General features: G+C 38.7%; 1 protein-coding gene across 1 annotated transcript in view; it reads left to right on the top strand.

Annotated features, from left to right (window-relative positions):
• The window catches only part of LOC109934347 (vesicle-fusing ATPase), a 221,331-nt gene extending 207,294 nt beyond the window's left edge, over positions 1-14,037 (top strand). Inside the window, exons 20-21 of the mRNA XM_048614580.1 lie at positions 8,141-8,196; positions 10,765-14,037. Of these exons, the coding sequence (XP_048470537.1) occupies positions 8,141-8,196; positions 10,765-10,795 (87 nt within the window). The 3' untranslated portion in view covers positions 10,796-14,037. The remainder of the gene's footprint in view (positions 1-8,140; positions 8,197-10,764) is intronic.
• The last annotated feature ends 611 nt before the right edge of the window (positions 14,038-14,648 follow it).

The following is a 14,648-nucleotide window of genomic DNA, read 5'->3' as shown; positions in this document are numbered from 1 at the left end:
AAACAAATAACCATCTTATAGTTCTAAATTAACTTAGAAAAGTCAGTATTCAACTTCTTAAAGACAAAATAATACAGTGGCATTGAAATCAAAACTAATATTCTTCAAGGAAATGTCAAATAGTTTCTTTTTGTATTTCTTGTAAATAAAACATAATTATAATACACACAACTCCCTCTCAGGAATGTGAGAGTGTTTTTTCCCCCTCTAGACTTTCACATTAAGTAGTCTCAAGGAACATGGGTACAGAAGAAGATGATTTTGCCTCATTTAAGTGAGATCATTGTTGTGTTGTGATCTAATTCCATATACCTGCCTTTACTTGATATCCTTTAATACCTACGGTTAACACAAACCTGTCAGTGTCAGATTTAAAATTATCAGCTGATTTGGCATCAGTAGTGTTAGTGGAAGAGTCCTAATGACCTCATGGTCTAGCATATCTCCCAATCTGCCATTGCCATCTAGCCAGGAAATCAACCTCAGCTCAATGAAGAGTGTAGGAAGGTTTTCCAGCAGCAGCAGCAGGAATGTCCAAAAAATGAGGTATCAACCTGATGAAGCTACACCATGGGGTTATTTGCATGCCAAATAGCAGATATAGCATGCAATGGATGGTGCTAAGTGATCCCACAACCAACAGAGCAGATTTAAGCTCTACAGTCCTGCTACATCCAGTTGTGAATGGTCGTGGACAGTTCAATAACTGATAAGAAGAGGTGGCTCCACAGATATCACCATCTTCAATGATGAAGACGTCCAACACATCGGTGCAAATAGCGAGGCTGATATATTTGTATCCATCTTCACCTTAGTTGACAAGTGAATCGCCCATCTGAGCCTCCTCCAGAATTGCAAATGCCAGTCTTCAACTTGTTCGATTCACTCCATGAAATATCAAGAAACAGCTGAAGGCTGTGTGTCAAGGCAATGGGTCCTGAAAACAGTACTGAAGACTTGGGCTCCTGAATTAGCCATTCTGTAGCCCAGCTGCTTCAATGCATTGCAACATTGGTATCTAGCTGGCAATGAAGAAAGTTGAATGGATATGTCCAGACCATAAAAAGCAGGACAAATCTAACTCACCCATTTGTGGACCCATAACTTCACTCTCAATCATCAGCAAAGTGGCCAAAGGAAGCCAGCAGCACTTGCTAAGGGATAACTTGATGTCTGACGCTCAGATTAGGTTCTTGTATGGTAACTCAGCTCCTGACCTCATTGCAGCCTTGGTCCAAATGTGGACAAAAGAGATGATCTTCAGCAGTGAGGTGAGAATGACTGCCCTTGCATCAAGACAGCATTTGCCAGAGTATGACATTAAGGGGTCCTAGAAAAATATAAGCCCTTGGAAATTAAGAGAAACACTGTCAGTTAGGGTCACATCAAGCAAAAAGGAAGAAAATTGTGGTTGTTGCAGGCCAATCATATCAGACCCAGGCTGCATATCACTGCCAGAGCTCCTCATCTTCAGCTGCTTCATCATTTCCCTTTCTACCATCATTAGGCTAGAAGTGGGCATATTCACTGATGGATTGCACAGTGTTCATCACCATTCACAGTTCCTCAGATAGTGAAGCATCATATGTTCACATGTAGCAAGACAACAGCCAGACATGGGCTGATAAGTGGCAAGTAGCAAATGTGCCATGCAAATGCTTGTCAATGACCATCTCAAACATGGCAGAATTTAACCATCTCCCTTTGACATTTAATGTCACTACTGTAACTCAATCCCTATTATCAACCTCCAGGACATTGCCACTGACCATAAATTTAAATTGAATGTAACTACTGTGGCTACAGAAGCAGGTCAAAGGTTGGGAATTCTGTGGCCAATAACTCCTGTCTCCCTGTGCCTGGCTGCAAGCCACAAGGTACAAATCAGAAATGTAATTGAATATTTTCCACTTATCTGGATGGGTGTAGCTTTGTCGACTTCAAGAAGCTGAACACCAGTCAAGACAAAGCCTGATTGGCATCCTAAACCACAACCTCCCGCCTTCACTACCATATTCATGATAGCACAGCAGTACCTCACCAAGGTTTCTCCAACAACACGTTCCAAACCATGACTCCTAGCATCTAGAAAGACAAGGACGGCTGATGGCTGGACACGCCATCATCTGCAGTCCACCTCCAAGCCATGCACCATCTTGACTTGAAACTATATCAACATTCCTTCACTATCCACTGGGTCAAAATCCTGAAACTGCTTCCCTAACGTCACTGTGACTATACCTGCACCCAAAGGATTGCAGCAGATCAAAAAGGAAGCACACCATTGTCTTCAGGACAGTTGGAAATTGGCGATAAACACTGACTTAGCCAACACTGTCCACATCCTGTGAACAAATTTTAAATGTTCTTATCTACCTTTAAACTGTTTGGCAACGATCTGGCCCTGAAGATTTCGTGCTTTTTAGTGCCGCTATTTGATTGTGTTAATGACTACACAGGCACATGGGCATGATTTTACACTTCATATGAGAGAGAATTCTATACTTCGCTTTGAGAGATACTAGGCAGCGGTGCTATCTGACAGTGGTAGCATTGCAGTAGAGCCTAATTCTGATCTTTGCAGACTTCTAAATAGAAATTTTGATCAACATCACAAGAATGCTTTTTGCGAACAGGAGCAAGCCTTGGTTCCTGTTTCCCTGCTTAAGCCAGGGTGCTGATCACTGTTTGAAAGCAAAATACTGCAGATGCTGGTTACTGCGGTGCTGAAACCACAGGAAAAGTGGTTGGAAAAACTCAGCAGATCTGACAACATCTGTGGAGAGAGTAACATAATTTATTATTTCAAATTTATGTTCTGATGAAACCTCTGCATTTGTTCCTGATTTCAATTGTCAGGACATAGCATGTTACCAAAGCTAAGATCATCTCTTGTAATTGACTAACAAATGGACCTGTGACCTATTAATCTGTATGGCTGGTTATTCAGTAATTTTGTCAATGAATGAGTGTTTTCATTGGGAGCTCAACCCTAGTGCCATGACACACGTTCTTGCACCAATCCAAGGTCTTACCCTTTATAATTGGATATATGGAGAAAATCCATGCCAAACTGCTACATAACCAGGTTAGGCACTGTTTCCCCTACTCATGCTAAGTATTTAAGAGATGCAAGCTAAACTACAATTTTAACTATGCCAGTGGCATAAATCATTTAGCCCAATTTTATTTAGAATTGAATTACAAATTTAACGAACCGCACTTGATTTTGACCTTGTAAGCAAGTGATTGTATGTGGTTTGCAACAGATTTTGTGATGAATCCTTTATGTAATGACTCAGAGTCTCCAAGATCTATCTATTGTGTGCTACAGAAATTTATTGTAATTTTGAGAAACTAAGAAATAGTCTTTAAATTTATAGTTTATAATTGCTTTTATCCAGAGTTTATGGTTGTGAACAGTGTTCCCTCCAAGCTGTGAGGCCTTGCAGCCACTTAGAGGTTCCATGCATACAGCTCAGCGTGCTATTGTATTGACTTCTGCTTGTGAAAGTTGTTGCTGCACACAGACCTCAGAGGTCCATGCAGCAAAAAACTAGTTAGATGAATTGTAGATTATGAACATTTCTGGGTATCATACATTTATCCAGATCCATGTCCACTGAAGCATGAGGTCTTGTTTGAACATAGATCATTGAAGTTTGTTTTAAAAACATTTGAGGAAAACATGTTATATTGAAGTACATCTAGGTATGTTAATTGTGTTAAAGTGGCTCTAAGTGTATGTTTGTTTTTTAAAAATCAAGAAAAGTTTGTGCTTGTTGGGTGTGTTCATGAAATATTTTTAATTACAGAAAGTGCTTTGTCTTTGTATTTCGTTGGGGTATGTTTATTAGGCAAAGTTTGTGGTTTTCATGGAAATGTAGACTTTTGTGAAATGTAACTGCTAGTTTAAGGAACCCCTTTTTTAAATAAAAATACTATTGCCTTAATCCAAGAATCCTAATTAAAGAAAACAATGACATCTTTTATATATCACTCATCTACAAGTTGCCCCTTAGCATCATCATCTGAAAGCACAGAGTTAATTTTCATGTGTATACTGGCAACGTCCACGTCTATATTGCTACCACCTCTTGATTCCTCGGACTTCTAAATTCTCAGACTGTTTATCCAACATCTAGTACCGGATGAGCAGAAATTTCCAGCAACTATGTTATGAAGACTGAAACTATTGCTTGGTCCCTGCTTCAAGCTATGTTCCCTAGCAACTGACTCCATCTCTCCTCTTGACAACTATCTGAGACTAAAGCAGTTGGTCAGGTTTCCAACCACACATTCACACCATCCTTAATGCTGTATGTTGCTATCTTCCAGACATTGCCTAACTTCATCAGCTGCTGAAATCCTTATTCATGCCTTTGTTACCACTAAACATGACTATTCCAACACAGTCCTGTCTAGTCTCCAATGTTCTACCTGTTGCAAGAATCAAGGCCTTCAAGCCTGTCTGCCCAAAACTCAAATCAAGTCCCATTCACTTATCGCCCATATACTCACAAACTTGCATTAGCTTCAAATCCAGGAGCACCTTGATTTTAGAATTCACAACCTTGTTTTCAGATCTGTCCCTGGCCCCTTTCTCATTCTCGCGCTCTCCCCTACTCTCTCACTCTCTCCCTTTCTATCTTACCTATCCTATCTAATCCTGGCTTTTTGTGATTCTCCAATTTTTATCAGACCACCAAGGTGGTTGTGTTTACTGATGCCCAGGCTCTAAGCTTGAATTCTTCCTGCTTGTTCCCTTGTTTTCCTCCTAAAACACTCCTTATAATCTATACCATTCACCAAAATCCTGACTATGATGTGGATTGCTACCATGTTTTGTGTTATAATGCTGGGAAGCACTGTTAGAGAAGCCAGAGCTGCCAGTGATGGCAGGAATTAAATTGGAAATCCACAAAAGGCCAGCAAGTACAGTTATCTCAGAGGGCTGTAGGGCTGGAGGAAATTGAAGAGAGAGAAAGATACTGACAGGTGAGACGAGGGACATTTTAATATGTTAAATGTGCCACGTAAATAAAGGAGTAATTTTAGGAAGGTCATCAGTTTTCTCTTTGATAGAAAACCGAAAGCACCACAAATGACCAAAAGGCTTTTTTTAATACTTGAGTAAACTGATCACCTAAAATTTAGATTTAGTTATCATAAGTCACCTTGTTCTGAGTGAATCAGCTAGTTTATCTGTGTAATAGGTGTTTTTAATTGGTTTTGAATATTTTACCAACCTTTGCTCTATTTTACCTATTTGCCAATCTCATGGCCTTGCTTATTTTGCTTTAGTACTGGCCCACTTTTGATCAGCAGTTTTGGCAATCCACAAGCTTTAGGAAAAGTATGTGTTGGGGGGAAAAGCCTATATTTCCCTTTACATAGTGTTCCTTAAAGACCAGAGTGGGTTGAGTAGTATTGTGAAAGGGAGTTAGTTTGTCTCCTGATTATGATATCATTCATTTCCAAGAAATGCCCATTTACACTGAAGTTGCAATTGGATTGAACAGCTGAGTAGCAAGAGGTAAGTAGAAAGCTAATGCTGTGGGATTTGAGTCAACCTGTTTTTCAACTTGGCAATTCAGGAACACGTTAACATTTCTGTAAATAGGAAATGTATAAGGTTTTCTCCAAATGGAACTGTTCTGTTTGACAGTCTTCAATACCAAGACCTGTTTCCAGTCTGTGAAAATAGAGCAGAGACTCTGTTGTTTTGTGTTTTATGCAGTTGAAAAGAGCAGAGGGCAGCTGCTAGTGAATACATTTGGGGACCTAAAAGGTGGAGTGAGGACAAGTGCAAGATCTAGCATAGTGGAAGCTGCATTGGAAAGATTGTGATATTGTATGTGCCCCACATTTCTGTGGGAAGTAATACGAGTGCTTATAACTCTTATCTCTTGTACCTGCTGCATGTAATAGTACATTGACCCATTGTTACCATACTATCTTAGTGACTTCTGCTGATAAGCATTCTCTAGTGAGTAAGAGCGATGACCTTCTAGTTTCTTGGTGACTATAGGAGATAACGGTGAGTAATATATTGAGAAGAATGATTGATTGAAACTTGAGTGTTTTTAAATACAGTTAAGTGTCATTTCTTTTTAATCTCTTCCTCCTAATCTGACTTCATGACAGTTAGAAAATTAAGTGCTTATTGTTCAGCAGTCTGGAACATGAAAAATATTTGATTAGGAAATGCGCTGTCAAATGCAATATTAAAGTCATCTTCATTCCAAGTCCTGAGCAGTGTGTTATTGATGGCTTTATGCCCAATGTAAGAATGTTAGCCTGGAAATGTTTTATGTTCTGTGGATCACTTGTTGTGTCTGTACACAAAAATCATAAATGATCTCCAGGTATGTCTCTAACACTTCTAGTAGTTACGTTCAGGTTTGCTAATAATAATGAGCAGGTCAAAGAGAACTGGCATTAGAACCAAATGATGTAGAGCTACAGTGTTTTTACTCTTGAATTCTCGAATGAAGATGGCAATACTTAATGAAGACTCTTAATTTGCTCGTTACAGGTAACGTGAAAGTATGTTAAAGCATAGACCATCAAGGTTAACAGGCTATTCACTGACTCCACTTTGTAGCTGAGCCATTTTCTCCTCTTGCACTATTTGCACTGTTCCACCTTCCAGCAAGTGTCGCTCTATCTAGTCAGGAATAAGAATTTTGCTTTCCCCATCCAGGAATCAAGTTTGCAGCTATCCTGGCTGAGATCAGCTAATTCATCAGCATAGGATTGATTGAGATTTTTCTATTCTGTACAATCACAGAATAAATTTTGTTGAGGGAAGCCATTTGACCCATATTACCTCTGATATCCTGGATGAAAGGGTTAACTTTATCCGGCTTGCGTTTCACATTATTTCACTTATTCTGAAGAACAGAACCAAATTGGATGCCTATTCCAAGTGAGGGCCATTTTGTCGATGTTGAACTTGGCTTTATCAGTGCAAAGTTGGCCGTTAGAGAGCTAGATCACTTTTTGGAAGTGATTTAGTCTAGAGAGCTTCAGAGATGGGGCTGGAGAATCGGACTAGCTGGGTAGCTCTTTCAGGAGCCAGTACAGACAGAGTGGGTTGAATGGCCTCCTGTAAAATTTTATGATGTACTGTTTTACCGAGTGTCTTCAGTTACTTAGAAGTAGTGCTTTGTGTTTACCACTTGTTTATCTTTTAATATCTTGTGTACTTCTGTAGGGTCTCCTTTTGGCTATGTTTAAAGTGCGCCCAAATTCTCCAGCTTTTCTCATAAGCAAGTTGTCTATTTTTAGGGATCGTCCTTAGGCTACAAATTTCCTCCTACCAGGAAAATACCTTGAACTCCTTTAACTTCAGTGAAGGTTGGTCAAGTGAGAAGAATGAAAATTTAATTAGTTATTGATGAATAAATCCGAGCAAGTGTGCTGTGAACCTCTTTGAAGGGGTGGGCAGAACAAGTGCATATTGGCAGAAATCTTTCTGAAGTAATCAAATGATTGCTGCTGTATTTGCCCTTACTATATTTGTAAGTCATGTAGTCCAGTGAAAAGCAAAAAAGAACTGGTGTGTTGTTCTGGAAGTTAACTTAATGGCAAACAAGGCAGTGCTACATATTCTACTGTGTGGCAATAGATATTTGGCCTTCTCTTACATGATAGCACACTTGCCTTTAAGTCAGAATGTTGTGGGTTCAAGTCCCACTCATGAAATTTACTTAGATAATTTAGACTAATGCATACTGTAGTATCCGGGGAGTGCTGCCTTTTGGACGCGATTTAAACTTCATTTCTGGTTGAAGTAAAAGATCCTATGTTGCTATTCAAAGAGAAACAGAACAAAACAGTGTCCTAGCCAACATCGATCTCTCAATCATCATTTGCAAACAAATCATCTGTATATTTATCTAATTGCTGTTTCCAGAATTTGTTGATGTGCAAATCCAACTTTTGTGTTTGCTTATATTACAGCAATAATGGCACATCAAACGTACTTAAATGGCTGTGAAGTGTTTTGGGATGAAAACAGTGTGATTATAAATATGAAATATTTTCTCTTTCAGATAAACTGACTGATTTACTCCTTGATTTTAATGCTTATACACTAAACATAGTTTCACATTAGTCTTAATTTATCTTTCAGATGGGTCCTGAACATCGCGTGAACAAGTTTCTAGCACTGCTAAAAGAAGAAGGAAGGTTAGTTTTGTTATTCCCTACCCCATTTATCTCATTAATTTGTCATGAGTCGCTATCTTCTGTAAAAGTAGTTAGAGGGAAAAATATTGCATGGGTGATGTTTCTTGAACTGGTCTCAAACTTGACATTCCGTTCCAATAAATGTACACGATATTCAATCAATGATCAGATTCAGTTATTATTTTGTTAGTATTATTTGCATTTTCCTCCTTTAAATATCACTGAGAATGCATGAGGAGCTATTGATTTTCTGGTTAGGGTTAGGTGCAAACAAAAATGATAGAAAATGTACTCAGAGCCTGTAGTAAAACCCTTTACAAGTCAAAGAGTTCAGATAATATCCTAACTGCAAGAATGAGACTCGAATGCTTATGGATAGTTGTAGCCTGTAATTAAGTCACAGCCCTCTATTCAGGTCATACAATCTATTACTTTTAAGAATATTGTCATGGTTCAAAGTGTAAACAATGCCGACAGTGTTTTAAATTAGTGGAGCTAAAGTTACCCCAGTTGAAATACTAAGACATTGTATTCATGACAGGGAAACAATGTTGTTCTGAGGAAATTTAAGTGATGTGTTTTGTTGAGTTTGAAACTGTATGATAGATGGGAAAGGACTAAGAGTACAGATTACCAGTCCTTTTAGATTTTTCTTTTACAGATTATCCTTTTAAAATTCTTTTCTTGGCCTTTGAATGCTTCCAGAACTTGGCTCCACCTTTGCCATCTTCTCCAAGTCAGTGGCTTCGTATCTGACCTGTTTTGGTCTCTGACCCATCATTGGTGATAGATGCCTTAATGATGACCCTGCAGTACCCAGTTCTCTTCCTAAACTTTTCCACCTTGGCACATCTACCTTTGTCAACAAAAATATCCTCAGAAGCCTCCCTATTTAATCGTGGTTTAAGTAAGCCCCACCCTTCCAAAAATGTCTTTCTGTGCCTTGTGTCCAATCTCTCCTGTATTGATAATGTTCTTTTACTTAGAAGTGCCTATAAGTTGAAATGTTCATAGAATCCCTACAGTGCGGAAGCAGGCCATTTGGCCTATCAAGTCTGCACCAACCCTTCGAAGAGCACACCACCCAGACCAAGCCCACTACTATATTTCCCATGGCTAACCCACCTAACCTTAACATCCCTGAACACTGGGGCAATTTAATATGGCCAGTTCACCTAACCAGCACATCTTTGGATCATGGGAGGAATCTGGAGGGAACCCACGCAGACATGGGGAGAACTCCACTCATCCACCCAAGGGTGGAATCGAACCCGAGTCCCTGGTGTTGTGAGGCAGCAGTGCTAGCACTGAACCACCGTGCCATCAAGATGTTGTCTATGTCAATACTTCACCTGAGGGTTATTTGGTATCGGTGACTGCACAATATTGTGATGCATACGCCATACCCATACTCGAAGTTTAAATGCCTAATCAGCCCTCCAAAAGCTTACTAAATGAAGTAACTATCTAATGTGGCATAATACTGCAGTTAACAACTGGTACAATAGAGAAGAGATTCTTCCCTTTTTGATTAATAATCCAATTCCCTCTTGACTGCCTTGATTGAATCTCCCATACACTTCAGAAGCGCACTCCAGATCTCAACCGCTCTCAAATAGATTAACAAAACTGATATTATTTTCTTTGGACCAGAGAGGAGATTTGAGAGAGGTGCTCAAAAATCATGAGAGGCTTTGACAGAGTAGATACAGAGAAACTGTTTCCATTCCATTGGTTGGAGAACAATAACCAGAGGACACTGATTTAAGATGATTGACAAAAGACCCAAAAACACCACAAAGAAAATTCCACTTAGACAGCAAATGGTTAGGATTTGGGAAGTACCACCATGATAGAGTGGTGGATACAGAATCAGCAATAGTCTTCAGAAAGAAATTTGATAAATACTTGAAAGAGAAAAATTGCAGGGATTTGGGAAAGAGCAGTGGACTGGAGCTAAATGGATGTTGTTTGAAAGAATCGGCATAGATTCAGTGGGGCAGACGTTCTGTTCTGTGGTAGAGCATTATCAGTTACATTTGAGACAGAACTTGTGAGCAGATTCCTAAAAGCTTTAGTCTAAGATGTAGGTTTTAAAGAGTGTGTTCAAGGGGAAGCAGAGAGAAAGAGATTTAGGGAGAGCATTCCAGAGCTTATGAGACTGACAATTTAAGGTATTGTCACTACCTATAAAGTGATGAAAATTGGAGATATACAAGAGACTAGAACTAGACAAGTACAGAGATGTTGAACAGTTACAGAAATGGAGGAGATTTGAGATATTGAAACGAGAGCATATGGAAGAATTTGAAAGTGGTGCTGAGAACTTAAACAACAAGGCAATACCAAGTGTGGAAGCAATAGACTGAAGGGTGATGGGTGAACTAGACTTAATGAGAGTTGGGATATGGGTAGCAGAGTTTTGGGTGGCCTCATTGCCATGGAGGATGCAAAGACTGAAGCTGGTTATGAGGACATAGGAATAATTGAGTTAACAAACAGCTTACAAATTGCTGCATGAATAAAAAGTTATCTTCAATACTGATTTCTGATTGTTGTATTTTGCAGTGATCCCCATCGTCGGAATAATTGGGATTAGAAACAGGAATTACAGTTTTGATGGGCACTGTGAATTGGAACCAACAAATGAAGCACTAACTTGACCATTTAACTTGGAAAAATGAATCTTCAGTCTAAAATTTAGCATCTTGCATGTTCCTTGCAAAGACAATTCTCTCACATGTCTTAAATTTAAAAAAAAAAGACATCTGCATTCTTGGTTTCACTAGGCTTTAACATGGAAAATTTACTAGATTCTTTGCAGGGATATTTTCATTTGTCAGTATACAGAGCTCTTTCAGTCACCTTCCTCCTTGCCTACCCCCAATTCCCTCAAATAAAATTGAGTGTTATACATTAAATTTCATGGATGTAGGGACTGAATGGCACAGAGATGAAGTTAAAAATCCCAGCCAGTGTCATTGTTTTGGAACCCTAGATTGTGTTGGATTGGTTCTATCCAAAGAATCCAACAATAAATTGCTCTGTAAGAACTGAAGATAGTGGAAATTTTGCAACAGGATTTTGCACATACTGTCACACATGTAAATGGAGATTAGTTGCATTTGGAGTATGCTCTAACTGGGCAAGTCTTGTATTGGCATTACAGGGACCACTTGAACTTCATTTGATTATCACTTTTGAATTTTCTTTGGGTGACGTTTATACCTAGTGCCGGTCAGGTTTTTTGAGTTTTATGCATTTTAAATACTGACGTTAGTATGGCTTCTTACGCTATGCAAGTATTTACTGAGCCTCCCATTTATGTGTGTCAAAAATCTGAATCCCTGCACCATATTGATTTAAAAAAATCACTGTTGAATCTTTCTCTTGGATGAATTCTTTTAATGTACAATATATATCAAAGTCTAGCATTTGACATTCTGTGCTTGTGTTACACAAGTTTTTTTTTTATACTTTGTTGAATTGCAGTAAGTCAGCATTTTCTTCTGTCTCTTTGACTACTGTCAGACATGTCCCTTATTTTCAGCTGTCTTTTTCTCTACCTAATCCTGCTATTCAGTGGGATCACTAGTTTAAAAAATTAAGTTTGTACAAATCTTAGTCCTAGCAGTAATGCTCATATTTTCTAGCCACTTAGTCTGAAAGCCCCTGTGGATAGGAGAGAATCGAAGGAAATTACAACTGGTACAGCCTAAGAAATGTACTGATCACTGTCTAATTTTATTTAGGGGCCCTGTGGATTGTGGAGCTGATGTGATGTAAAAATGGTTCATTGCTCTTCTTGATGATCATCTATAATAGTGTTACAAGAATGTTCTCCTTATAGCAGAGAAGCCAAATAGATTTCAATTATGAAAGGTTTGGATAGTGTAAGAGAAAGTGTTTTAAAATGTATGAAGGGTTAATAAGAGAATACAGAAATCTGAATGGTAAGAGACTGAAAAGTGACATTAGGAAAGCCATATTTCTGCCATGAGTAGTTAAGATTTGAAAGGCACAACCTGATGTGGGTACAGATTAATTAGTAGCCAGTAGGAACTGAATAGTTAGTAACCATATTCTTGTGCATTTTAAATACCTTACTTTATGAGATGTTTTTAAGCTGAACAACTATATGCATGGATTCTGAAATGGCCAACTGTGTTTGAAAAGGCTGTATTGTCTATAAAACCCCTCATAAATGACACCAGGTAAACAACAAATTAATGTTGGAGTTTCTCCTGCAGCCTGATGCCATAGACCAGATGAGAATATAATTGGAACGTTAAATTGCTGATAGAAGCTGGAATTTTTTTGGCAAATTAAGATTTAACTGGGACTAACTATAAAGATATAATATGAATACTGTAGAAATGTACCTCTGCTTTTCAGCTATTCTTCTGTGCAACATGGAAAGTCCACTGTTTTTCTTTGTGTATCCAAGAATGGCCACTGTCACACTTGGATGAACTGATGCCCACCCAGAATTCATCAGTACCAGATAGTCAGGGATCCAACAAACAAATGAAGTATGGTGTCTGAAGTGGAAATGAAACAGTATTCAGAAATAACAGATGAAATGTTTTCTGTTATACATATCCTGTGTAGTTATAATGGGCTAGGATTGTTATGTGGGAAAAGGGGAGCATTGACTAACTTGATTGAACCCACACTGACATTGCTGAGGAGCCATGTGCCAAATGGCTTTCCTCTATTCTGCACCGTCCAATTCCAAAATTCTAGCAACCCTTGCAGTGTATCAAAGGCTACTTTTGAAACCCAGGTTTAAGGAATAAAGGGCGCTTTAACTTTGTCTGTCCTGCTTGACTAATCATGCACTTTTTCTCCATTATGAAGCACTATCTGATCAGCTTGTTGCTGTTAAAATACATGTAGGTCTACTTATCTATCTGGAGCCAAACAACTTTGAACAACATTAACATGACTGTGAAAATCTCTCACACCAATGTAGCCTTCCCTTTCCCCTCCTCGCACAGCAATTGGTTTCCAACATTAATAGCAACCTGATGGAGTACTGCTCTGGAGAGCAATGAGAATCCAGTTACTTAAAGGAATCCAGTTACTTAAAGACCTTTCTGAGAAGTTCAACTACTGAAGTTGCTGGGTATCTTTTCATTTATATCCTTGCTCCATGTCCATATGTCGTCTTATACAGGATCTGAGATTAGTAGTTTTCTAAATGCTATAGACTATGTGAGTGAATGCAGTCAAAATTTAAGACTTCAGGAGCACAGTGTATAGGTAGTTACAGTATTAACAGATGCTAGCAAAATGCAAAAAAATGGCAAGCACATTCCTAGAACAGTTCTAAAATTCTGTCTTTAATCTATTGAGATTCTTTTTCCTTTAAATACCAGTTTTGGGAAGATTATGGAAATATTCAAACCAAAACCTGAAATGCAGATGTCTACTGATAAATGTTTTGGCGTCTTGTTTGGGAATGAAACTTACCTTCAGTACTGTATTTATTTCTGTGCTGTTGACAATGTGCAAGTATACAAGAGAATTAAAATCCAAGCTTTTCTGTATTGGCTTTCCATTGGGTAGTTGATAGCTGTGACCTATCTGTATAGAATAATGGGCATAACCCCATTATGGTCATACCCTGATATTCTTTGTTTATCTGTGCTGGCCCCATCTCCTGAATTGTAATGAATACTGTTCTGGTGTGATGTAAATCTTTTTACAGTGAAAGTGTCTCTTTTTAATGTATGTATATTTAAATGAAGCTGTAATGATGTAGTAATCATGCCAATGACCGACTTCGTTGGGTACCTTTATGATGTGTCATTAAAACCATGAGCAAAACATCGAGTAGCTGTGTTGAATATACTTTTCATTGGATGGAATTTGAGGATTTTACCAGGAATTTCTGCAAGTACATTCTGCAGGTTATCTCTGTTTTTCTGTGAAGGCACATAACAAATGGCCTTGCATATAAATTCGCTACCTTGGACAGGATCAAGGCTGGTTCGTATCTGTTCTGAGGAAGGGTCACCAGACCCGAAACGTTAACTCTGTTTTCTCCTCCACAGATGCTGCCAGACCTGCTGAGCTTTTCCAGCAACTTTGTTTTTGGTTCGTATCTGGGTTCTTTTCTGGTAGCATCAAAGAGCCTATCTTTGTGACCTTGTAGTTGATTCAAATCTGCCAACTGTTCATGTTTGTGTGTGGTTGATGTTTTTGTTTTGGCTGTCATCTGAAATATAAATGGAATGGCCATCAATCAATCAACTTAACCTGAGGAAGAGGCTTAAAAACACGATATGTGCAGGTTGTGCTGGTATCATTCACTGCATTGAGTTAGGAGATGCAGTTGTCACCCAACTCATTTGACTGTTCATGATGTTCTTTGCTGCCCATTCTCACAGCAGAAAACTGCCCTGATTGACACTAGCTTTGAACTCTGTTCAATCAGTGAATAATTA

Source organism: Rhincodon typus, chromosome 30 (assembly GCF_021869965.1).
Source record: "Rhincodon typus isolate 14 chromosome 30, sRhiTyp1.1, whole genome shotgun sequence".
Classification (NCBI taxonomy): Eukaryota; Metazoa; Chordata; class Chondrichthyes; order Orectolobiformes; family Rhincodontidae; genus Rhincodon; species Rhincodon typus.
The sequence above is the reverse complement of the archived record's forward strand: the minus strand, read 5'-3'. Positions and strand labels throughout refer to the sequence as shown.